At 38.8% G+C, this 27,122-nt stretch overlaps 1 protein-coding gene across 1 annotated transcript; it reads left to right on the plus strand.

Annotated features, from left to right (window-relative positions):
* The first annotated feature begins 17,626 nt into the window (after positions 1-17,626).
* Positions 17,627-19,893, plus strand: LOC147603412 (uncharacterized). Its single transcript, XM_086796644.1, has 3 exons — positions 17,627-18,471; positions 19,243-19,507; positions 19,649-19,893. The coding sequence occupies exons 1-3, from the start codon at positions 17,867-17,869 to the stop codon at positions 19,751-19,753; spliced, it is 975 nt and encodes a 324-aa protein (XP_086652770.1). The 5' UTR covers positions 17,627-17,866; the 3' UTR covers positions 19,754-19,893.
* Positions 19,894-27,122: the final 7,229 nt, after the last annotated feature.

The raw sequence follows: 27,122 nt of genomic DNA on the forward strand, positions 1-27,122 counted from the left end.
ACATACATATATATGTATGTGTGTGTGTGTGTGTGTGTGTGTATATATATATATATGTTATTTCTCACACATATTCTGCATAATCAAAGCATCGATAAGCTTATTATATCTATTAATAGCTTTGTATAGGTCAATGTTTTCTTTATCTAGATGAAGTATTTCCCTGTAATAAAAATTATAATTTATTTAAAGAGATTGTAAATAAATTTAAAAGAAAAATAACAAATAGCTAGTATCGAAGAATACCTTGGCTACTTGAACTCTTTTTTAAAGGCTTCCACCATTGATTGAGAGATTCTCTATATTATTGAGAGATTCTCTATATTATTGAGCTTCTTTCTTGAACGAACACCAAGTACAGTATTCTTTCTCCTTGCTTCAATAAGGTTCTTTTCTAACGTGGCGATTACTTTTGTGTTTGATCTCAGCTTCTGTATAAGCTTTTCATTCTCTACCATTAATATATATGGAACTCTGATATATTGAGATGTTTCTCAAGCTTTACTTTAAGACTTCATTTTTTGCATAAAGATGCATTGTATATCCATGGAGACCATTTATTTGGGAGAGTGAGGGTACAGTAGTTTGGTCGTGGTAGGGTTTCTTGATTGGGGCTGTGTTTTCGAGGCATATGCTCCTTCCCATGATGATTTCCTCAAAAGCGAGGTAGCCGCCCAAGAATGTCATGATTCCCATGTGTGTGTGCTGTATTTACTGCTCCACGTTCCAATTCCTTTGCTTTTCATCATGCATTTTCTCTTCGTTCGATGTCGCCCATCTCAAAGTGTTGTGCATGTGTCTTCATCTGGTTGCAGTGTATAGATGGGGATCGACATCATCATGCACTGGTTTACTATGTCTGCCTCTATGTCCTCTTGACTGGTTGGTTGATGCCCTTTGTCATTTCTTGCTCTGTAGGGTTTGAGTCTAAATCCGTTTACAGTCTTGGGTAGTGTTTCACCACTTATAGTGTTTTTAGCAGCCTGAACATGCATGAGCTTAATTTTTTGCTATTTGATGGGACCAATCCAACGTATTTTGGGCTTACCTGGGTGTTGTGTGAGCTTTAAATTAAACAATAGTACCTTGTTATCCTCCTGAAAAATCTTGTGTTTGTTGTTTTTGTCCACCCACTTCTTTCTTCTTTTCTGAGTGATGTTTACCACCCATGCACTATGTAGCCTGCTTTCCTCCATCTCCATGAGGTGTTGCGTCCACTAGTTGACTCGTTCCTCTGGGTTGAGCAAAGCTTTTGGTTAGGGCTATTCTGAGGCTTGGGACAACATACTGCTGAAAATAATAGATCTAGGGTGGCTCATATAGCAAGTGATTATAGACATGATTAATAAAACTAATAAGATAATTAAGAAGCTAAGAAAGATATTAGCAACACAATGATAATGCACACAAACAACTACCCAATCATCTATCTATTACATATTAACCATGGGCAACCAAGGCACAAGGAGAGGAGAGAAAAGAAATCTTGGATTTCTAAAAAATAAGAGGAAAATATCCCTTCGATTGACCCTTTGTATTCCGGCTTCTATTCTTGCGTTTCGCTTATTAATGTCTTTTACATACCGCAGCAATACGTGGGTTGAGTATTAACCATGGACAACCAAGGCACAAGAAGAGGAGAGAAAAAAAGAAATCCTGGATTTCTAAAAAATAAGAGGAAAAAATCCCTTCGATTGACCCTTTGTATTCCGATTGGCGCTTTGTATTCCTGCTTCTATTCTTGTGTTTTGCTTCTTAATGTCTTTTACATATTGCAATAACGTGTGGGTTGAGTACTAGTTAGCTTGATCCAAATACATGCTTATCTAGCTCTCATCTACATGCTCCATGCACCCTTGTGCCAACCATGTGTCCATAAATGCTCACACTACATGTGCCTCCTTGCACTTTCCATGTGCTACCTTTTTGACATTTGACTTCACCTTTTACAAATGACCATACAAATCAACCTTTGCCGATGTACCCTTAGTCTATTCCTTTTTTAATATGCGTGCTCCTCCCCTTGCTCTACTCACCCTCACACATTGCTTTTCTCAACACACTCCATTGGGACTACTACTTCTAAGCCATTGACTAAAGAAAATGGGGTGAATCCAATGCTTACCTTGTATGCTGTGTAGAGTGCAGAGTGCAGCTTCTCATCCCACTCTGTTCTATTTTTATTGACTGTATTTATGAGGATCTGCTTCAGCACACCGAATTTATAGATTTTTCTTGACCTCATTGATGAAGTGTCCTCCTTGGTCACTTATCAGCTCCACCGGACATCCAAACCTCATCATGATGTTCTTATACAAGAACTTGGCTACTACTGCTGGCTGAATTGTCCTTGAGGGCCTTTGCTTCCATCCATTTAGTGCAGTAGACGAGAATGTATTTGTTACCAATCCTTCTTGTTTAATGTTTGAATAGTCTCACAAAATCCATTCCCCGATGTCAAAGTACCAATTACCTTGCATGGGTGCGCACTGAATAGTCTTGCATCTAGAAACTAGTCAGCCACCCCTATAGGCTTCTCTCATGTGTCTATTCTACTGAGGAAATCTGCTATTGCATTTTGATTATTGGGGGCGTGCACAATGGTGAACTGAAATTCTTACAATAGAAGCATCCACCTTGCTAACTTCCCGGTCAAATTTGGCTTATTCACACTAAATACAGTAGGGCTTGATGATCTACATGGAACACAAAGTGATTTCCTAGCAGATAATGATGGAATTTATTGACTGAGTAAATCAGTCCCAGGGCTTCCCCTTTAGTGGTGGTGTAATTTTTCTTGGCATTTTAACAGCATTTGACTAACATAATAAATGGGTATGTACTACCCTTCTTCTGTCTGCTGCATCATCACCAGCACACTTCCATTTGCTGTATCCAATGCATCCACAAATACATGAAATGTCTTGTCCCATTCTGGTGGTTGGATTATTGGTGCACTAGCCAGCATTCTTTTTAGATTTTGGAAGGCATCCTTGTGCTCTTCTATCCAGAGGAATTCTACCCCCTTCTTTGTGAGGTTGTACAATGGTTGTGCCACATCAACAAGGTACTCGAGGAACCGGTTGTGCCATTTAATTTGGCCTAGGAATCTACTGAGCTCCTTTAGGGTTCACAGTGGATTCAACTTGCTTATTATCATCTTCACCTTGGCTGGAGATCAACAACAATCTCGTCTTTGGACACTATGTGTCCAAGGTGTGTTGGCACCCCTCACAGCACACACTTCAGTGGTTTTAACTTCACCTTTGTTTGCCTACATCTTTCTAAGCATATGCGTAGCTGGTGCAGATGCTCCACATACCTCCCAAAGACACTAAAGGCATCTACAAACACACACATGAATTCATATAAGTAATCATAGAAAATTTCTTGTACCATGTGTTGGAATGTTACGGGTGTTAAGATTTGTGTGATCTAGCATCCATTAGCTTTAGTCCTTAGTGGATAATTATTGTATGCACCTTAGGAATAGACATCCTAAGGTCATTTGGTCTCTTATTACCCATTAGGAATTTTTTGGACCCAAAGAGGGCCTCTTGGATTAACTTTTGATTAGGAATGGACCAATAGGAAGAGGGCTGGGTGCACATTTTTTACTTCTTTGACCCTAGGGAGCCTAGGCTTTGGTTTGATAATGGGGCCTAATTACTACTCTTGGGCCCAAACTTAGAGGTCCCCCCACCTAGAATCGCGCAGATTAAAAACCATAAAAATTGAAAATTTTTAATTTTTTTCCCAAAAGTGTGTTTTCCCTCTCAAACTTCTCCCCAACATACTCTAGGTTTGGAAAGCTCATTTTGAACCTCTTTCTTCTTCTTCTAAGCTCTCCATTACTGCAGAAACTCCATACCTCTCAAGCTCTCCCTCCTTGTCAAGCTCCCTCAGTCTCAAGCTCCCTCTCCCTCTTTCTTCCTTTTCTAAGCTCTCCATTGCTGCAGAAACTCCATCCCTCTCAAGCTCTCCCTCCTTCTCAAGCTCCCTCTCTCTCAATCTCCCTCTCTCTCTCTCTCTCTCTCTCTCTCTCTCTCTCTCTCTCTCTCAAGCTTTCTCCCTCTCCATTTCTGCAAAAACTCTATCACTCTTTAGTCTACTCTAGGTTCAGGAAGCCTATTCTCAAACTCTAACCCTCTTTTAAGCTTTCCATTGCTGCACTGAAAACCCTGAACTTTCTCTCCTCTCCACTCCTATGTTGTAAAACGAGCTTTTCTTTTCCCTTCTTCTCTTTCCTTACCACCATGGCCTCTTCCAGTAATGTGAGAAGACCTAGGGAGAAGGTGGAAGAGCTTGTGCTGCATAACACAAGAGATGAGAATGGAGTTTGGGCTCCAACAAGATTCAGGGTTGGGGCTTGGGTCTACATGTAGCCAAGCTCTAAGGGACCACATCGAGTGCGTCAACTGGGGAATATGCTACATCATTGGAAGGGGCGGCTACAAGGCTTCAAGCATACTAAGAAGGAAAGACTGGTTGCCATAGTGCAACATGTGTATACCCTTGGAGACCTGTACATTCAAAGCCAACGACCAAGGTTTCCTTCAAATTGTCAGTGTAACAACATAAACACAGCTTTAACAACATGCTAATATTGGATTTTTTGTTTTAAATTTTTAAATTTTTTGTTTCAAATTTTCCTATGATTCTCCATTTTCTTATGTCTCTCTGCAAATATTTTCCCGTCTAATTGTGTTGAGAGGAACAACCACTCCAAAGCCTCACTGGAGTTTTCTATGCTATGCATGCATCCATTGGAGAGGCAATGTTTGTATCTCAAAGCCCAAGTGATCTTGTATAGAACAATATCTTTTTCTTTTCTCACTCATATTTTGTAGATAAAAAACTAGGTTTATTTGGCAAGCTAGAAGAGATCCCCAACCCCCCTCTTAACAATCCCGAATGGCCCAAACTTGATGCTTGGACCATCTTATGCTTAAAGTTTAAGATGGTAAGTGATATCAAGACATCACTCAAGTTTTCAAAGGCATCTAGGTCAGTAGGGCTAAATTGGTTTTGTCCCTTATACATTTTTGTGCACATGTTCAATTCATAGAATCTTTCTTTTATTTTAGAGAGGGAATAATTATAAGATCATAAAGGGAGATTCTTACTCCTGTATACCTCGAAGGCTGGGGGAAGAATCTTACATTCTACCCCACTTGAAAAGTGCGAGATGTCCTCATCTCGCCAAGTAGATGACAACTCTTTTTCTTAAGATCCAATTTATTCTGGGGTTCCTTATATTCTGGTCAACCCAACAGAATACTGAGATAAATATCCCTTATATAGAACTCATCATTAAATAACAATTCATTCAGATCATATCATTCATATCTTTAACATGATAATGGTCCATTAGACCGAAAAATTCCCTTCTGAACATTCCTCTACGGGAATTTTAGTTACGCAAGTTCTCAATTTGTCATCCCTTAACTTGATCTACCGATCAAGTGTTAACAGTAGCAATCTGACAGCACAATCCACTCATAGTGATTTGCTGAAATCATTATCATCATTCCAGTTATGAATATCATCACTGGGAGTCGTCCCATTCATCCTCATTGTGGTTTCGCTCAGGTTATTATATTTCAACTAATTTTCAGAAATCATCATTTTTCAATCAGAATTTTCAATCAGAATCCAATTCAATTCATCAATTCTCAAACAGAATTAAAAATCATATCAATCACATTCGAAATCATCATCTGGATAGCATTAACGCTTATAATTTTAAGTCTTAGATTTACTCGTATATACTGTCAGTAAAGAGCTGCAGTATACTCTCGGTATATACGGGTAGTCACGGCCCTTGGAATTATAAGGTAAATACCATCATGTCTAGGCCTCAAGCAAGTCAGGGATTCTATATAATTGCGGTACTTCCATCTGAAGACCCAATTACCAAATTACGAATTTCAGTTTGAATATCAAATTGTATGAATTATATCACACAATTACAACCTTTTTTGTGCTTCTTGATAAATTTTTGACATATTTGGTTTCTCAGTTGATCTTTATTAGCCAAATGCTCTGATACCAACTGTAAGATCCCTGTTCCCACCGAGCAATGGATTTGGGGTACTAGCAGCGGAAGTAGCACTTCTCGCGCGGGACAGGGGTCCCACATTCGGGGCCTCGCCCACCACGGATATCCGGACAAGAGACTAATCCGTTGGTTGTTCCAAACCCAGAAAAACTTCCTTTACCCGGAAAGCACGGGTAATTCCACCAGGATAACTTTTACTCTAACGTAGTCAAGACCATCTCTGATCAAGTTGATCCAATTGCATCTATAAGATACTTGGTCAGATCAAGGAAGAACTTGCACTTGGATCATTGGGATCAACGCTTTTTTCCCCTTTCAAGAGGCATAGCCGCCGTTGATTCCTATCCATAGAACAATTAATGTCCGGGATTTACTTTATCTATCGTAATAACAAAAGTTGAGTCTCGATTTACGGATCCATCAGTCCAGCCTAACCCCATCCGATCCCATGGGTTAGCCAACCGCCCAACCACTGTAGTGATGGGATCCAATTAGGAATTTGGTTAGGTTTTGTCCCGGGTACCAAGAAAAAGAGTTCCAAGGCCCCCTAGCCGGAAGTTCATGCAAATATAAGACTAGTCACACCACTTACACACCCAATATGAAATTGCCTTTTTTACAGATTCAACCAAAAACAATCCTTTAATAAAACCAAAGTATCACTGATCACAATCTTCCAATTTATCCGGTTGATTCAATTTCCCATCATTCCTTCATCAGAGTATCTATGGCATCATTGGCGACTAGAACGCTCACCACCTGTCCACACAGGGGCCTTTTCAATAGTTCCTAGCCCATAATACTTGGCAATATAATCACTTATCAAGATGGACTCTCGTTGAAGATCAGCAAGATCAACCAACAGATCCATATAAAGAGCCATGGACTCATCCATTGAAGACCAGCAAGGTCAATCAACCAGATCCATGCCCGGTTTCAGAAAACAACTCTTACTCCTTGTTCCAATATCTTCCTCGACGCACGCGTGGGTATCCTGGGCGACCCAGAGCCCGAGCACCGTATGGTCAGCACCCTCTAGGATCCTTCGCAGGTGACCTAGTGCTTCACTCATAGGCCGCTTCCTTGGCCCCTCATCCACCGTACCGGCGGAAGCTCACCATTTTAATCGCACCGAGGCTGGTCAAGACCTCGGCCGACCTTGCTGCGCGAGACGTCCTCCATTGACTCTCCGTCAGCAGTTGCAACTTTATCAGTTAGGTCTCCACGACCTTGATCACAAGACGGTCAAAATGCTTTCCCAGCATTCTTGACATAAAACAGTCATTTACAAACAGTCACAAAATACAGTTTCTATATCAAACTCCGTCTTTCCACATTATCCCTCCTCAATCCACATTACTTATTCCACATTCCCTTCATATGTACTCATTCTCATCCATTCATTCATATCAACGACACATTATTTTCCATACACATTCACCTTCATTATTCTTCATACACATCTATGCATACATCCATTTTCACATCTTTACTCATACATCCACATCCACATCCACATCCACATACATACATCCATACATACACATCCACATGCATACATCCACATCTACATGCATACATCCATACATACACATCCATATGTATACATCTACATGCACATTCATGCATCTTCATCCATACATCCACATTTACATGCACATTCACATCCATACATACATCTATTTTTTTCCTTCCCATTCATATAGCCCCATACGCCTTCACATCTATTCTTTTACATCACATCCATTTTCACCTTATGACAACCCATATACATCTTATCTCATCACATACACTTCTTATCTCATTCCATACACATCTTATCACATCTTAACTCATCTTATCACCTCCTAACTCATCTCATATACATCTTATCTCATCTTATCACATCTCATACACTTCTTATCACATCTTAACTCATCTTATCACATCCTAACTCATCTCATGTGCATCTTATCTCATCTTATCACATCTCATACACCTTTTATCACATCTCATACACCTCTTATCACATCTTAACTCATCTTATCACATCCTAACTCATCCTTTATGCATACCTCTATGCAAGAATTTCAATTGTGATAAAAGTAACACTTTTACAATAACATAATCATTTTTTTGTAATATTTTTATAATAAAATAATAATTTATTTATTTTTTTCATTTCTATGCACGAAATTCAATATGATGAAAATAACTTTTTATAATAAAATAATTATTATTTTTTCTTTAAAGTTTTATAATAAAATAATAAAATATTCATCTTTTATGCATACCTCTATGTATGAAATTCAATTATGTTAAAAGTAACACTTTTATAATAAAATATTTATCTTTTATGCATACCTCTATGCATGAAATTCAATTATGTTAAAAGTAACACTTTTATAATAAAATATTTATCTTTTATGCATACCTCTATGCATGAAATTCAATTATGTTAAAAGTAACACTTTTATAATAAAATATTTATCTTTTATGCATACCTCTATGCATGAAATTCAATTATGCTAAAAGTAACACTTTTGATATAAAAATTTATCCATTATGTATACTTCTATGCATAAAATAAAAATGATAAAAGTAATACTTTTGATATAAAAATTTATCCATTATGCATACTTCTATGCATAAAATAAAAATGATAAAAGTAATACTTTTGATATAAAAATTTATCCTTTATGCATAATATAAAAATTTAATTTTCTCATGATTCTAATGAAATTCTTTCAATTAATCTAGGATAATAATTCCTAGAATATGGTAGGAAATCCTCTTTTCATGCTTTGAATGAAATTATTTTATGTGTAAATTTTTATAAAATTTTGCCATAGCTCCGCTACTATAACTGATAAATCTCAATTAAAGATAAGGCTTATCTTTAAAAGAAGGATTAGAATGATCCCTAATTGGATCATTAACTCTTAATGGATTAAATAAAAAATAATCATAAACTAAAAGCATAGATAAAAAAAACTATTAATTTGTTCTCAAGCATAAATTAATCTTGGATTAAGGAAAAGCTTTATGAAAAGCTTCATTTGGATTGAGAATGGGTCATGAGTATGACCATTTCTTAAGTGAGAGAGAGAAAAAACCATTAGAATTAAACATAAAAGAAAATTTATGTAATTCTTTACTATCATTAATCAATTAACTTCAATAGCATTCAAAAACCATACCAATTAAGCTTCTCAAGCTTGGGAGGGGTTGAGAAGAGAGAAACATTGAGAAATTATAGAAAAGATCAAAATTCACCATACTTACCTTACAAATTGCTTGATTCTTTGTTCACGGTAGAGGCCCCCAACCAATCAATTGGTTTAGTATGTTGATGGAGCCACCAATGGGGATTGAAGAAAGAGAGAAGTGTCAAAAACTAGTGAATTATTAAAGAATTCACAGTTCTTGGCTTAGGTGGAGTAGAGTAACAATGCACAAGACACTATATATTTTCAACAAGGGGGAGGCTTCTATTTATAGGAAAAATTGAGCTACTAACCAAACAAACTGATTCTAGAATTTTCCAAGTCAGTTTGGTCACTTTTTGACCATTTTTAGGTCAGTTAAGCTAACTTTTTGGAACTAGACTTGAATGAGGAGAGAGGAGATATGAAATATCTCAATTTTTATGAGTTTAAAACTCATTCAAGCATGTGAAATATGCACCTCCTTTAAAGAATTCCCCTTCCTTACATAGGTGTCAAAATGGAATCATTATACCCAAAATATCTCATATTTTTAATATTGCTCATAGTTTTTTACTAATAAACCTTGTACATTTTCAACTCTTCATCTTGTGTGAGCATTTACTCATTTTTGGATACCCAAAATATCTCATATTTTTAATATTGCTCATAGTTTTTTACTAATAAACCTTGTACATTTTCAACTCTTCATCTTATGTGAGCATTTACTCCTTTTTGGATACCCAAAATATCTCATATTTAATATTACTCATAGTTTTTTACTAATAAACATTGTACATTTTCAACTCTTCATCTTATGTGAGCATTTACTCATTTTTGGATACCCAAAATATCTCATATTTTTAATATTGCTCATAGTTTTTTTACTAATAAACCTTGTACATTTTCAACTCTTCATCTTATGTGAGCATTTACTCATTTTTGGGTATCTTCTTTTACAAATTGGATTTATCTCCTCCCTACACATGGATTGATGCTATTGGTCCATAGGAACCTTAATTGGACCATAATCCAAAAATTTCTGAAAATCTAGACCCTTAGGCTAAGGTCCTTTATACATTTTTCCAATTAATTCCAATTGCACATTGGAAAATTCTTTCTGAATTTCTGTTTCAGGGGAACTTATTTTAATAAGATGAGATAATTTTCTATCCAAAAATATTAAAAATCTGAATATTCTCTCTCTAGAATATTTTCTCTCTCTAGGTTAAAACAATTAGAAACAAGGTCTTTATATTTCTGAAGAGGGATTAATTACGGGGGAAGATACTAGACATCAAAAGGGGGTTGGGGGAGGAATCTTACAAATACAATACAATTTTTGCAAACTTATTTTCATCAAGTATATCATTGTTTTCTCTAGTTTGTACCATCAATGTTTTTGTGAATGCATCAGAAATGACCCTGGGAGCCTGGGGGAGCAATGCCAGAACAATGCGAATTTTGAGCCTGCACCGCTGCTGTAGAGCCCAAATTCGCACTATTTTGACACAGCTTCCCTAGCCCTTCAGAAGCAATTCTGATGCATTGGATAACAAACAATGTAATTTTACACATGATGAAAGCTGTTTTTATCTTATAAACTATTGTTTCTCACAATTAGTGTACTTAACTTCATTATAAATGCATTACAAATGATCCTGAGTGGCTGGGGGAGAAGTGCCAGAACAGTGCGAATTTTGAGCCTGCAGCACCGCCGCTGCAGAGTCTAAATTTGCACTATTCTGGCATAGCTTTCCCAGTCCTCCAGGAGCAATTCTGATGCATTGGATGATAAGCACTATATTTTTACACATGATTAAAGGTGTTTTTATCTTATGAACTACTGTTTCTCACAATTAGTGTGCTCAACTTCATTATAAATGCATCAGCAATGATCGTGAGTGGCTGGGAAAGCAGTGCCAGAACAGTGCGAATTTTGAGCCTGCACCGCCGCTCTGCAGAGCCTAAATTCGCACTGTTCTGGCATAGCTTCCCCACTCCTCCAGGAGCAATTCTAATGCATTGGATGACAAACAATGTAATTTTACACATGATTAAAGCTGTTTTTATCTTATAAACTATTGTTTCTCACATTAGTGTACTCAACTTCATTATGCATCAGAAATGATCCTGAGTGGCTCGAGGGAGCAGTGCCATAACAGTGCAAATTTTGAGTTTGCACCGCCACGGCAGAGCCTAAATTCGCACTGTTCTCGCATAGCTTCCCCAGTCCTCCAAGAGCAATTCTGATGCATTGGATGACAAACAATGTAATTTTACACATGATTAAAGGTGTTTTTATCTTATAAACTATTGATTCTCACAATTAGTGTACTCAACTTCATTATAAATGCATCAGAAATGATCTTGAGTGGCTGGGGGAGCAGTGCCAGAACAGTGTGAATTTTGAGCCGGCAGCACCGGCGCTGCAGAGCCTAAATTCGCACTGTTCTGGCATAGCTTCCCCAGTCCTCTAGGAGCAATTGTGATGCATTGGATGATAAACACTATATTTTTACACATGATTAAAGGTGTTTTTATCGTATAAACTACTGTTTCTCACAATTAGTATGCTCAACTTCATTATAAATGCATCAGAAATGATCCTGAGTGGCTGGGGGAGTAGTGCCAGAACAGTGCGAATTTTGAGCCTGCACCGCCCTTGCAGAGACTAAATTCACACTGTTTTGGCATAGCTTCCCCACTCCTCCAGGAGCAATTTTGATGCATTGGATGACAAACAATGTAATTTTACACATGATTAAAGCTGTTTTTATCTTATAAACTATTGTTTCTCAGAATTAGTGTACTCAACTTTATTATAAATGCATCAAAAATGATCCTGAGTGGCTCGGGGAGCAGTGCCAGAACAGTGCGAATTTTGAGCCTACACCACCGCTGCCAGAGCCTAAATTCGCACTGTTTTAGCATAGCTTCCCCAGTCCTCCAGAAGCAATTCTGATGCATTGGATGATAAACATTATATTTTTACACATGATGAAAGGTGTTTTTATCTTATAAACTACTGTTTCTCACAATTAGTATGCTCAACTTCATTATAAATGCATTAGAAATGATCCTGAGTGGCTAGGGGAGAAGTGCCTGAACAGTGCGAATTTTGAGCCTACATTGCCGTTTTGCAGAGGCCAAATTCGCACTGTTCTGGCACAGCTTCCTCAGTCCTCCAGGAGCATTTCTGATGCCTTGGGTGGGTGTGACAAACTGGCACATGATAGACACTCCATGTTAAACAAACATGATGACACCGAGACATTGTAAGAGAAACTTAAAATTTTAATTATCAGAAGGTTACAAATGAAAGCCAGATAGGCTTGTTACAAAGGGGGGTTTGAAACAAAAGAGTTGCTTCAAAAAAAAGGTTAACATCTAAGATCTCTAGATCGTGTCTCGCTCACCTCTCGAATGCACCGAGCTAGTTGCATGTCCTTGGCAGATATGGTAATCCTCTTTGCATGTATTGCAAGGAGGTTGGTGTCTTCAAAAAGCCCAACAAGGTAAGCCTCGGAGGCTTCTTGCAATGCTTCAAGGGCAATCCCCTTACACACAGAACTCTGTTCTAAATCGTTAGAGAATCTCCTTCACTGTGCGAGCGAAAGGGGCTCTTCTTATTAGCAACTCAGTGTTCCTCTGATAAAACTTGATTTCTTGTAGAGCCCTATGCCCTTGGTGCATCCTTCTCCTTGGAGCTTCTCTGTGTTGTGTTAATGCATTGGCGAGGTTGGGACTTCCTTGGCTTGAAGAGCTTGAACTTTTACGTTTGCGTGCGGCACTTGTAGGAACCTCCTCTTGGTCTCTCTCATAGTCTGAATCCTCCTCCTCTTATTGTGGTACCTGTGTATCAAGTTCCTCCCCGGGTAGGGACCTTGTCCTGGTAGTAGGATCTTGCCACCTATGGTGCTGTGCAATGTAGGAATGTTTTCACCAACCCAGTCGAACTGCTCATCATCGGCCTCTCTGTCTTGATCTCTAGGGTGGCTGCATTGTGGGGTCTTCTTCACACGCTTACTCCCACTAGAAAGGCCTGCATGTGTGTGCACTAGTGTTGTTGTGGGAGGAGGGTTGGACTTTGGTGATCCCATTGGGCGTGTCCTAGAATCCAAGGGGTCACTCTCTTCCGTGGTGTCGCCAGTATATGGTCGTTGGGTGCCTTGCACTATGTTTTGTAAAGGCATGGTAACACGTGCGGTGTTCTTGGTGCATGCCATATCCATGTACGACTATGCTAACGTGGTGATGTGCTGGTGTCCTTACGTGGGTGTCTACGTAGATCTTGAGCTCAAGCTCTCTAAAAAAGTGAAATGAAAATGAAGTGAGAGAAGGAACTATTGATAGTTTTTTTAAGGGCAAAAAAAAACCTAACTAAACTTATTTTCTTAGCCTTATTACATCTAGATTTATGCTGGTGCGTGCACAACCCAACGCCTCCCTTCTTGTCTCCTCATTCGTGCACGCCAAGCACCATGCCTATGGGGAGCATTGGTTTGCAACCATTAAAGCCGAGCATGACTTTTTGCAGCCTTGCGTGCCTCTTGCGCAAGCTTAGATTGTTGGGCCCGCTCCCTAACCAATACCCTTCCAAAGGTTGTGCAATAAAACCAATTGAACATCTCTTGTAGATAGTTTGTATGTGTTCCTCCTGCAGAAGCTCCACCTCCATGTCTTGTATTTTTGAAATAAACCCCTCTTTCTTTATAATGTGATTTCTCCATCCCTTGGGTACTCCACATGGAGAATATGGGTTTGCCAAGCTCCACTTGTAGTCAATCTTCTGTAGTATCCTAACAAGCCAAGCTCTCCTTCACCAACAAATTGCATAAAAGATGATAAATTGCAGAAAGGAGGGTTTGCTCTTAATGGAGGGTCAACTGGATAGAGATGCCCATCAACCCAAAGTTCTACATTTTTCTCCTTAGCTATCCTACGAGCTTGGACAGATTGTGCATCAGTAGGATGGGTTTTTCTAGAGCTACCATACTCTTCAGGAATACGAATGTGTAAATCAACCTTCTGTTTTCTAGCTTCACAAGGGGCTACACACACAGCTTGCAAAGACTCCATAGCTAAGCAGAGGAAGAAGCTAAAGCAGAGAGATCCTCATAGGGAGAGAGAGAGAGAGAGAGAGAGAGAGAGAGAGAGAGAGAGAGAGAGAGAGAGAGGGAGGGAGTGAGTGAGAGAGACTGTTAAAACTTTGCTGTTGCAGGTTTAACACAAATCCGTTTTTCTAAGTAAAAAATGATATTTTTGATATACAAATATACTAACATGGAGTTTTTCATCAATAAATTACATTTATGAGAAAAATTAAAAAATAATAATTTTTGGGGTCCCCACAATTTCGGGATCTCATGGATGTAGTGGTTCCCTGACAGTTAGTTATGTTCATGGGGTTGTGGGGACCTGACAGTTAGTTATGGATGTACTGGCTCCTAATAACAGGCTTCTGACGTGACCCTTGAATTACAAGCTTTTTGGAGGGAAAAATTTATTTTCATCATACATATTGGTTGGGTGGTGTTTTTTCCACCTCAAAATATAAAAAAATAAAAAATAAAAAATTTTTACTTTTTGGGATCCACCTAAATACGAGAATGTTTTGTTGATGTGGAACGGAGATATGGTGGGAGTTAATGAGAAAGGAGATTTCAAACTGACAAGAAAGATTCAATTTGTAGAGAGTGAAGATAAAAAATTCAAAAAGTAAGAGAGAAAGTATGAGAAAAGTCAAAAAGTAAGAGAGAGAGTATGAGAATATTCCCTTTAAAAAGTGAAACTAGGGGGGTATGGCTGATGTGGCAAGGTAAAAAATAGAGGTCATCATAGCCTTTGTCTCCCTTAAGCCCAGCTTTTTAAGCTCTAATCCCCTAAAATTAGGAATCCTTAGGAGGCCCTTTTTGGGTCCAAAAAATTCCTAATGCATGGGTTACAGGTGTAGGCATGGTAGGTCGTTCCCTTGATGTAGGAGTCACTTTATGGTGAGACTGGTGAGATAATTAGGAGATGGTGGAACCAATTTAGGAAGCTCCCACATTTTTCCCTTTGTTCTCTATAAGGTCCTACACTCTTTGAATGTGTCGAGAGAAGCTCTTACAAGTGCTTTGTACAAGCTACCATATGTTGGTAATATAACTTGGTGGATCCTTTGTGGGCATGAGGTATCTGCTCATTTCATTAAGGTAATCTTTGTGGTATTCATGTTTATTATTCAATTCATTGTCTTCATTTGTTAACCCTTTACATGCTAAGTGCATTAACATTTTTTTTCCATTTACCTCACGAGCGGGCTCTTATCGCTTCACTCACATAGTGAATAGAACGGAAGGGCGTTAGCTGCCCGCCCTTCCGAAACAAGGAGCCCCCTGCCCCCTTCAGGGCCATTCACATTGCTTATGTGCATTGATGAGTTTGGTTATACATCATTATCTTTGTGATTAACTATTCTTGTATTCCACTCTCATCCCTATTTCTTAACATGGTATCACAACCCCTTTCTAAGGGAGTGTGCTCTTTCATGTGGTGAGAGGACACATCTTTGTGTTGTGGGTCTCCTACATTGTTGGTCTCTTGCCATTTGTGTGGGAAAGTGTGCTCTTTCATGTGTTGATTGCATTAGTTGTTGTAAAGTACAAACTGGTTTTTAGCATTAGTTGCTTCATTACAACATATATTACCTCCTTAGTGTGCATGCTTGAGTAGCAAATGGTAGAGCAATCCTTGAGCAAGTCCCTATTAGTGTTCATTACTTTGTGTAAGGTTGATCTCATCATTATCTAGCTTAACAAGGTGGCATTGTTAGAATTGAGAGAGGGAGATTTATCATCTAAGGGCAACACCATTGTGGCTGTGATTAAATCCTTATGAGAGAGTCATTTGTGAGAAGAGTGAAAGGTGGAGCATTGGAACTTCTCAAAGCATTGGAAAGAGAAGAAGTACTTCATCAAATTCAACATCAAACCCAAATTGAATGATGGAACATCAACATTTGGTGGAAATCTGTGGTGTTCCCTTTGGTGCAACTAACGACGACCTACTTCAATAGAAAAACAGCATGCATTTTTCCTGATGAATCTGGCCTCCACCGCCTGTCCACTTTTCCTCCTCATTTTTAGGAGGGAAAGCTCGACCATTCAAAACAAAAATATTTTTGGTGATTAAGGTCTACAAAACCTAAGGTGTAAAAAAGGCATTCACACTAGGCTCTTTGTGAGCATCCTTCACACAGTGTGAGTTGTGAATCGTGATAGTGTGCACCATGTCCAGTTCATCCAATCATCACTATGGGCACTTCTTAGAAAAGTCTGAGAAGTTTGATGGTTCCAAGTACCATACTTGGTTCCAAGTACCATCATGTCCAGTTCATCCAATCATCACTATGGGCACTTCTTAGAAAAGTCTGAGAAGTTTGATGGTTCCAAGTACCATACTTGGAGTATTCAAATGCAAATGGGGTTGGTAGATCGGGAACTTTGGACTATAGTGAATGGCTTAGAAAAGAAACCTTCCAGTGATACTGACGGTATCAATAAGTAGTGGTTAAGCAACGATTCAAAAGCTTTATCCTTCATTATCTGTGGGTTAGCAGATAATGAGATCTATCAAGTGAGCTCTTCCAGGAGCTCTCATGAGGCATGGTCTCGTCTCAAATCTATATTTGGTGAGGTTAATGCAGCAGCACGAATGTTTCTCCGCAAGAAACTTTACCGACTTGAGATGGATGATAAAGAAACTATAGCTAACCATGTGAATAATGTTAGGAGCTTGATTGATGAGGTCACTGGAGCTGGTGTGACAATCGGTGAAGAGGAAGCAATGTTTATTTTACTTGCCAGCTGGTGTGACAATCGGTGAAGAGGAAGCAATGTTTATTTTACTTGCCAGCATACCCTATGTATATGAGCATAGAAGAATATTCTGTGTCACGCCTGCAACACTTTTCAAATAAAAAACGGAACGACCATGAGAAATGTTAAAAAAATATTGGAACAAAATTGGTTGTCAAAGGGCAACGTGCGTCGTCACTCGTGAAAGCTGAAAAAGAAATGGCCGGCCGGGAGCATCTCAATGATCTCGATTCTCACGAACTATTATTTCACACCTCTTTCCCATGCTGCTCTGTTTGCCACCTCCACAAAGTGGCACTACACAGTACACTCCTCTCCTCAGCACATCAGAACAACCAACCCACTAGGTTAATTAACAAGAGCTGTATTATCGAAATAAAATTGGGTTCCACCAAAGTGGCCTTCGCTGCTTTTATTAAAGAGCCAGATGCTGAAATTTATCTCGACTGTAGGTATTAAAACAAATTGTTGGGTTCTCTCTCTCTCTCTCTCTCTCTCTCTCTCTCTCTCACATGTCATTTCATATCATATCATGATGAGTACTAGCTACAACTTGCACTATCATGCAGAGTCTTTTTGTTCACTTCAGCGTAGTATAGAGTGTACATTCTCGGTACAAGCAGCGATAGCCTACAATTTAGAAGTTGATAATACCGGTAGACTTACAGAGGATTTGGATAAAAGTGTGGTGCTATAAACACTAACACTTTTGAGATATAGGTAACTTAGCTGCAAACAAGGGGCGATCGTTGTGCAGCATGACTTCCACAGAGGTAGCAACTGTTTGCGGTTACACAGCTCCGCCCCCAACGCCCAATAATAAAGCGACTAGTGGCGAGCTTAGCACTGATATTACAACCGCAGCAAGCACATCATTGATCGCATCCTCCTCCTCCTTACCCTCTACCATGATCATGAGCATGGCTGATTTAGACGCTCTCTCGCAATTTCTCATGCAGCAGCCCCTGCACACTCCCAACCTCATTGCTTTGCCTTCACACACACAGCGTAACCGAAGCCCAGCTAAACCATCGATTAACATTGAGCATGTGCAGATAGTCAACCTTCATGATTTTGTAGACCCAACGGCCAAAGCAATGATCCGGTGGGCTTGTGAGGATAGGGGGATATTCTATCTGAGTATTGGGGATGGAATATTCCCGGCCCCTCACAATCTTCTAAAAGAAGCAGAGGAGCAATGCCGTCGCCTCTTTGTGGACGTTCCTGTTAAGCAGTCTACACGTCCGCATTGTGAAGCAACTGGCCTGATCGCATCAGATGATCATCATCAACATACATTCTGCTTTTATGACTTCGATCTGGAAGACACAGTTACTAAACTTGCATTGGATGAAGTCTTCAGGTACTTGTAGTTTTCTAACGTTTTAGTAAGTTTTCTTAATTTGGCACCATCCCTTAAGTACATTTTAACTATTGTAACTAGTAGTTTCGGTGAAGTAAGTTTTCTTAATTTGGCAGCATCCCCTAGCATGCCCCAAGGACGTAAGCCAGGCCAGGCCTCTTCACTCGTTTTTAGGTGAATTTCCCGTCGACGACTCAACAACCGCGAGTCGTGTGGGGGGCCAATGGATGATGCGGGACACCTGTCTAGACATCTGTGAATCACAGAATAGAATTTAATGACGCGTATTAACTAGTAAGCGGGCTCAGATACGTCTAGACTCTAGAGACACACACACACACACACATATATATATATATATATATATATATATATATATATATATATATGGTAAGAGTATGTGTACTCACATGTAAACTCTACACCGTACTACTGTGAGTGGAAGATTACTACTATCTATTTTGACGAATGAAAATTAAGGCCTTTTTTGTCAAGTCCTACTACTCGAACATTGTGATTTCCAGATGAACTTACTCGCTCGCTCTCTAATATATCCTTCTTGTTCGCTCTCTATAGATTTGGGCGGAGACACGTTTTGGTACTAGCACTAAGCACAGGTGTCCCTTACTTTTACTGGGCCTGGTACCTAAGTTAAATATTTTATACTCCCACAGCCTTTAGAAACTCATATATGAGAGACCTGTGTGATTTTTTTCAAAGATTGTGTTTCCCATGCCTTTCTGTTTTTACTAATACGATACTATTTTACAGGGACACAATGATGAACTTTGTTGAAGCCATCTCAAAACTTTTAGAGAAACTGCTCAAAATTTTAGTGGAAGATCTTGTTATCGAGACACAAACCACCATGAAACACACTGTCTTAAAACCAGTTCTTTGCATTTCTGATGGATATCAATCAAATTTGTGTTCCAAATATATTGATGATCATTACATTTTATCTATCCAGCACTTTGATAATCACCAACAACACATGAATGGCTCTTTCCTCATTGCTGTTGGCAACCAACTTCAGGTACAGATCATTAGTTTTTCTTTGCAGTAATGTTTGAGCTAATTTTAAGCCATCTTAAATGTAAACATCACTATTTGCTCCTAAAATTACATCTCTTAACTTACAAAGCTCTTTGACATCGTCTTTCAACACTGACAACAGATTTGGAGTGAAGGCAAATACAAAGCTCCAACTGTACCAGCCCTTTGCACTAATGGAACTAATGGACCTTCTATCGCTTTCATTTTAATATGGCATGAGACCTAACGCTTAAGTAGTCCTTGCCCATTTTCCATACATTGTCACATAAGTCTAAAGAGGAAAGCAATAGTTTCTCCAGTTATACCTTGTAATTTGAGTTCAAGCTTTTTCAAATACATTTATTTTGTGTTCCATACCTTTGTAAACAGTAGTGCATACAATTGTGATATTTCTTACAGTCTAATCATCTATAGGCCAAATGACTTTCAACTCTAAGTTGGATCAAAAAACACTAATACATCCATAGATATAAGGCAGCATGGCCACTAAATTGCAAGAATTAAATAACTCAAAATCTCATGTCAATTCTATTCATATTCCCACCTCAAAGTAATCGTACCATTTAATTTGTGAAAAGCCTTCTCTCTTTATTGTGACACCTAAGCCATCCATGTGGTTCTAGATGCACGTGAGACTTTATGTGATACACATATCATTGTTTGCACCATTCTCCCATTCAAACTTCACCTTCACCATTTATGACACACAAAACAACCTTAAAAATAAGCCCTTTAGGCCTCTCATGCATTACCTTGACCAAGATAATTTGCATCCCTACAAATCTCCTTTTTGGAATATATATATATATAACTGAGTACAACACAACACCTACATTTTGTGATACAATGTGCTCGCTCTCATTTCAGAATATCGCTATTCAAAAACCAAATATGTTTACTTACAAAAGGAAAGGAGGGGGGGGAGATTGTGTTGAAATTTAAATAAAATAAATAATAGAGGTATTTTAAATACATGCAAACACACATGTGCTATATGGGTTTTTACATTGTTACCTTGTCCTCCCCACCCTTGGTTTTTTTTTTCAATTTGATTAGATTGCATCTTGCGGTTGATTCTCATAAGAAAGTGACAGTATGACAACCAAAAGGAGTTGGTGGTTAATGCTTCAGAGGAAGTGGTAGTACAACATCCAAAAGGAGTTGCCAAACATATCTACCATCATTATCATACAGTGGCCCATATGGGTTCTAGACCTTGCGCTAGAAGATAATCATTTTCATCCCTTTGTTCGACTTAAACACCAATCCTTTCCTCCATCTTATGTGTCTTTGTTATTCTAGAATGACTCTTGATAGTAAAAGGATCACTTTAAAAGACTAAATTGTGATAATGATAGTTGGGTTTGGAACAACTTTATAATCTTTTTTGAATGATTGTATCGTCTGCATGACCTTGAATTTATTTGTTGGGTCAAGTTCTACCATGCAGAACTCAATTTTTCGATAAAATTTGAGTGTGATCACGTTTTCTTTCTTCTTTTTTTGTATTTCTTTTCTTAAAAATTGGGAGAAAAATCACTTTTCTATTTCTTTACTTTTCCTCTTTCAACCTTCCATGGAAACATTATTCTCACCTCATCTAGCTCACCCTATACCTCTCCTATCTTGTCATACTTCATACTAATGGATACCTATCTTGTCATGCTTCATACCAATAATGGAGCCACACATTGAGCTCCTTCTAGCCAAGCTATGGTCTCCGATTTGCATACTAACGATGGAAAAAAATGTTCCACTTTGTGGAGGCCATTGGGAGGTGAAGATAATGCAAGGAAGCTACTTTAGGATTTAGAATTTGGAACTTATTCGACTATATCACGAAACATACTCAGAGCATAAAAATAGACAAAGCAACCAAGCTTCCTCACCCTACAAGCATGTGGTTTTCAAGTATTGACTCATTTTGACAATCTATCAATACATGCGAGAGCCATGAACCAAATAAAAACCAAATGAAATTCAAAGTGTACATGTCATGACATCAAAGACAACAAGATCATTCATTCAAGAGGATGGTTGTTAGCACACTATCTAGCCCTCCTCACACTCATCATCCACATAAAAGCATGTGGTTTTCTCGGGGGGGGTCACTCGTATAAATATGTAAGTATCACGTGGGTTCAACAGAAGGACATTTTAAATATTTAAAACTTACAGAAATATATTTACAGAGGGGATTTATTTATTGTATTTTTAAAAAAAATTACAGATTTGAATAGGAAAGGATACATTATATTCACTAAAAAATTCACAGATAAGGGACTTTTTAAATAGGCCTTGACGCACGTGATATAGAGGATTTACATATAGTGACCCCCCCGAGGTGGTTTTCAAGCATTGACTCATTTTGACAATCTATCAATACATGCGAGAGGATGGTTGTTAGCACACTATCTAACCCTCCTCACACTCATCATCCACATAAAAGCATGTGGTTTTCAAGCATTGACTCATTTTGACAATCTATCAATACATGCGAGAGGATGGTTTGTTAGCACACTATCTAACCCTCCTCACACTCATCATCCACATAAAAGCATGTGATTTTCAAGCATTGACTCATTTTGACAATCTATCAATACATGCGAGAGCCATGAACCAAACAAAAACCAAATGGAATTCAAAGCGTACATGTCATGACATTAAAGACAACAAGAGAATTCATTTGAAAGGATGGTTGTTAGCACACTATCTAACCCTCCTCACACTCATCATCCACATAAAAGCACGATGCTTGATAACGTGCTTGTGACATCCTTTCATACTTCTTGTCAGCAACCATTCTTTGAGCTATAGCCTCTGCATAAGAGGGCAATACACTACAATGACAACAGAAGCACACGTGTCAACAATACAAAGCCTGCATTGAATCCCAAAGGGTTAAGGGTATATTTGTTAATTCAATTTCAACCGAACAGCCAAAAAGAGAGTGATAGAAAGGACATCACTAATTTCGATATAAAATTAAGTGCCGGTGTCCAAACTACTTGTGCTAAGGACAAGTCAAATACCTAAAACACACCACAAAAATAGTCATCCATGGCCACATAGACAAGTCAAATACCTAAAACACACCACAAAAATAGTCATCCATGGCCACATAGTGAATAAGAAACACTCCATATTACAGAGATAAAGACACACGAAGAAACAATGGCAATGTCAGAAAAGCTCCATCACAAATCTAGCAAAAAAGGACCAAAAGAAGTCATAGATGGACTGTCAAAGTTCACTAGTCATCATAGCAGTTCACCCCTGCATAAGCATCGATCTCGTCCTCCAAGTGCTCATCCACTATCATCCTTGATGAAAGATAAGAATCCGTCACCAAACGTCTATGTCATATACTCTGGAGTAGCACTCAATCCACCCCATAGAATCTCCTGCACACAAACCTCTTGACCAAGTTGGAACCTACAACAAGTAATTGGTGAACAGAAAATTGAGTTCAAGGACAGCTCTAACCTGGCATGTGGGACACCACCACCACCAACCACTATCGAAAAGAGAAGCAGCCACTAACAAAGATAGACCATAACACGGACATGGTCCTATGTGAACATATCCCATGGAGGCCTCTGTGCACTCCCGTGGAGACTCCATCCAAATGGGAGAAGCAACCGCCAAAGACAGACTATAACGTGGACATGGTCCTCTGTGGAACATATCCCATGGAGGCCTCTATGCACTCCCGTAGAGACTCCCTCCAAATGAGAGGTTCAACATAACAAAGTTTGGTGCCCATGGGACCTACTTTCCTTTCCTAGTGTGCACACCACTCATGGGGTTATTCTTTGTGAATAACTCATAGATGTGTGTGTACACTGGGTCTCTTGACCACTAGCAAAAGCCTTGCCAATCACAATGTAGTCCCCATGAACCACCATGCTCAGAGAGACACCATCAAAGCGTATAGTGTGCTCCCTCAAATAAATGAACGAAAGCGGAATCTTCAAAGTAGATGTAGATGAAGAAAGAGTCTCTGCACAAGAGCACAAAACAATGAAAAAACATCACACAAACACCGCGATGCAATGTTCACACAACAATTACAATAGGAGAAAGCCATCCACTCACCACTAGGATCCAACTCATCCTCATTGGCAAGAAAGTCATCATCAATGTGGTCCACATGCGACTCAACAACACTGGCTCCCTGTTTTCTTTTTGTTCCACCTGCAAGCCCCCAAACAAACTTAGGAAGAACAAATAACATACTTCACATTAAGTTTTCACAAATTGCTCAACGAACCATGTGCTGACAATGGGGGATCATTCGATGCATCCTTTTTCATCATAGAATGTATCTTTCTCTCGTTCCAAGATGTGGCCTTTCTCCATGTCCAACCACCATGAACAATTATCCAACTCCCAACGGCTGAGCAAATGGAAATTTTGGGAGTACATGGTGGTTTCCACATTAGCCATAGAGATCCATTACCTTGCCCAGATAGAAAAACCACCCAAAAGTAGCTCTCCTTCAAATAGAGTAAATATCTGTTTTGTTGAAAAAATAATGCACAGTCAGGTTGCATGCAAAACTCGACGAGAACACAATTAATATACAAAGCCATGCAAAGCGGGATCCATAGGGAGAGGCTAGGTTGTATGTACCTAAACACTAGACGATGTGTAACCATCTGCACCATATCCACTTTCTTCAGCGCATGCACCTCTTTGTCTCTTGAACGGAGCTCAGTCTTTCTCACCAATGGAAACATGTATCTCCGTGCATCTATCTTCACTTAGTCATAGTAATCCTAGAGTGTATAATTAGATGGCAACACAATGCCCATAATGCCCTTCGGGATGGACACATAGTCTGCTAAAACTTCTAGAGAATGTTTCTAGATTTTGTCCAGAACAATTTCTATTGGGAGCCACCTGAGGACAGCACACCAAAACACATCAAACCAATATGTAGCAATAAATCATGAAAAAAAACCACCCATAAAGCCAATGAAGTTAGAAGATCACATTCTATACTCGTGGTCACCCTTGAGAAGAGCAAACATAGCTTTTGTAGTCTTGTTCACTTCAAAAAGTGAAAGCCATCACAACCTCACATCCATGCTCACATCACGCAAAGCTAGTAAATTAAGCTTCTCCAACGAAACAAAACTATCCTCACTCCATTTCAAAGAGAGTACTGTCTTCTTCCATTCATCGCCCAACTTTGGATCCAAAATATTCAAGATCTGTAAAAGCCAAAGCAATCTTCAACTCTAGGATGGTAATGACTTTCAAGACATACATTGCAAGGGAGAAGTCAAAGAATACACCAAAAATATACCTTACCTATTCTGTCTGAGTACTTTTCAGTGAGGTTTTCACTTTCTTTTTTCTCCAAATTAGCAAACTCCTCATCATCAAAAACTGACCTTTAAAAGAACCAAGCCTCCCAATGCATTTTGATATTGCACCTACACACATGTACACTAAAAAAAACGGATGGCATCTATTATCTTCACATCTGAATCTAGAAGCTCTCTCAAAAAATCATGAGAGTTAGCCGAGCAAATATTTGCAATGTTGATAATCTTATCTCTGAGAGAGGGCATGCGCCAAGAGACTACACAATAAAAACAAGAAACCCAAAAATAGACCACACTCTCAAAATATTAGGAAACACAAAACACTTACATATTCATTCTTTGAAGTCCCGTCAATAAAGCAACCTCACTAACCTTCCTATGATCAATGATTGTGCAAAACACTCTCACATGTCCACTCTTTGTATTAGAGAACTTTTTGTTACGATTGATGACCATGACACTATCCTATGATTTCCCTCCTAGACATAAAAAATATGTCCAAATAAGATTTTCAGCTCATCACTCTACGTGATGTCATTTTCAAACTCTGTATTGATAGCCCTCCAGTGCTCACTCCAACTCTGCTCAATGTCATCAGTGACCATGCTCTCCTCCCCAAGTGATGTACACAAGGACACTATAAAAACGCCCTTCTCCTCCATGTAACCCTCATGTTGAAACGTTGCCTTAAGATAAGAAACATCATCTCGCAGTCCATGGACTTTGGCATGTGGAATCAAGCGACATAAAGGGATAGATGGCAGACTATAGAGCTCATAATCTTTGTCCTCCTTATGATTTCCTCACCATGCATCATGGTGATGTCCCCTTCCCCACTGGCACCTTGCTCATTCTCAGAGGTGGATCTATGTATTGCACTTTAATCCAATCTTGAGGTATAATTTGGTTTATTCACAACTTTGTGTGACATTAACGTGATTATCTTTGTGAGTAGGTAAAAGAGAGGCATAGGTGATACTGAATGCACGTGAGATGAGAATCATTGCAATAGAGGTAGAAAATGCACAACTTGGAGAAGAGAATCAACATCTACATATTGCACTTTAATCCAATCACTATAAACCTCCATGATTGATGTCATAGTGCAAGCCCAGGTCGTCCTTGACAATGCATCCGCTACCACATTATCCTTGCTGGTGGATGTGTGTGATATCTCAAAATCATAACTTTGAAGAGTGGTGAGCCACCTCTTCCTCTTTTTCTTAAGAGAGATTTGGTTGGGATGGACAAAATTACATCACTCTATTGTCACTTCTCACCTTGACATAGGCACCATAGAGGTAACGATGGGTAGCAAGCATCTCTTTGCTCATAAACATGCAACCACATTTCCTTGTAGGTAAGCTTTCTACTCTCAAATGAAATGACCCCATGCTCTTGGTATAAAATAGCCCCAAGTCCTCTTGCACTTGTATCCGCTTTCACATAGAAAGTCTTTGAAAAAACGGGCCAAATAAGAATGGGGGCACTGATGTAAGTAGAGCTGTGAGTGCATTGAAACTTTTTTTGCAATGGAATCCAAAAAAAAAGCTTTCCTTTTGAAAAGATTGGTAAGACACATCGCTATTGATGTATAGAAAGAAGATAACCCCAAAACTCCTCTTAGTTGAGTAGAGTTTTTTGGTGGTGGCCAATCTTATGCCACTTTCTTTGGATCCATCGTCTCTCCCACCAAAATGCCCAAGATACTCCACTTCATTACCCATGAATGTGCATTTTCTCTCTTTTGCAAAAAATCTTGTGCTTTCTCATTACTTTGAACACTTGCTTCACATGAAACAAATGCTCCTCCTTATTCTTGCTATATATCAATATGTCATCAAAGAACACTAGCATAAACTTGAATAGAAAAAGAGCCAATACTCTATTCAATGCTTGGAAAGTTGTTGTGCATTTGTTAGACCAAAGGCCATGACCATAAAATGGAACAATCCCCTTTCAATCCTAAATGTGGTCTTCTCTTCATCACCCTCCTTCATCATTATTTGATGGTATCCCAATCTCAAATCAATCTTAGTGAAGAATCTTGCTCGATTGAGCTCTATAAGAGAACATTTATACGTGAAATAGGGTACCTATTATTGATGGTAACCTTATTCAAGTCACGAGAGTCAATGCATATGCAAAAGGACCCATCCTTCTTCTTCACCAATAGAACAGGAGAATCCAATGAAGATTGTGAGGGTTGAATAAGACCCATGGAAAGTAAATCTTACACTTTCTTTGCCACTTCTTCTC

Source organism: Cibotium barometz, chromosome 64, assembly GCF_041138505.1.
Source record: "Cibotium barometz isolate CiBa-2024 chromosome 64, ASM4113850v1, whole genome shotgun sequence".
Classification (NCBI taxonomy): domain Eukaryota; kingdom Viridiplantae; phylum Streptophyta; class Polypodiopsida; order Cyatheales; family Cibotiaceae; genus Cibotium; species Cibotium barometz.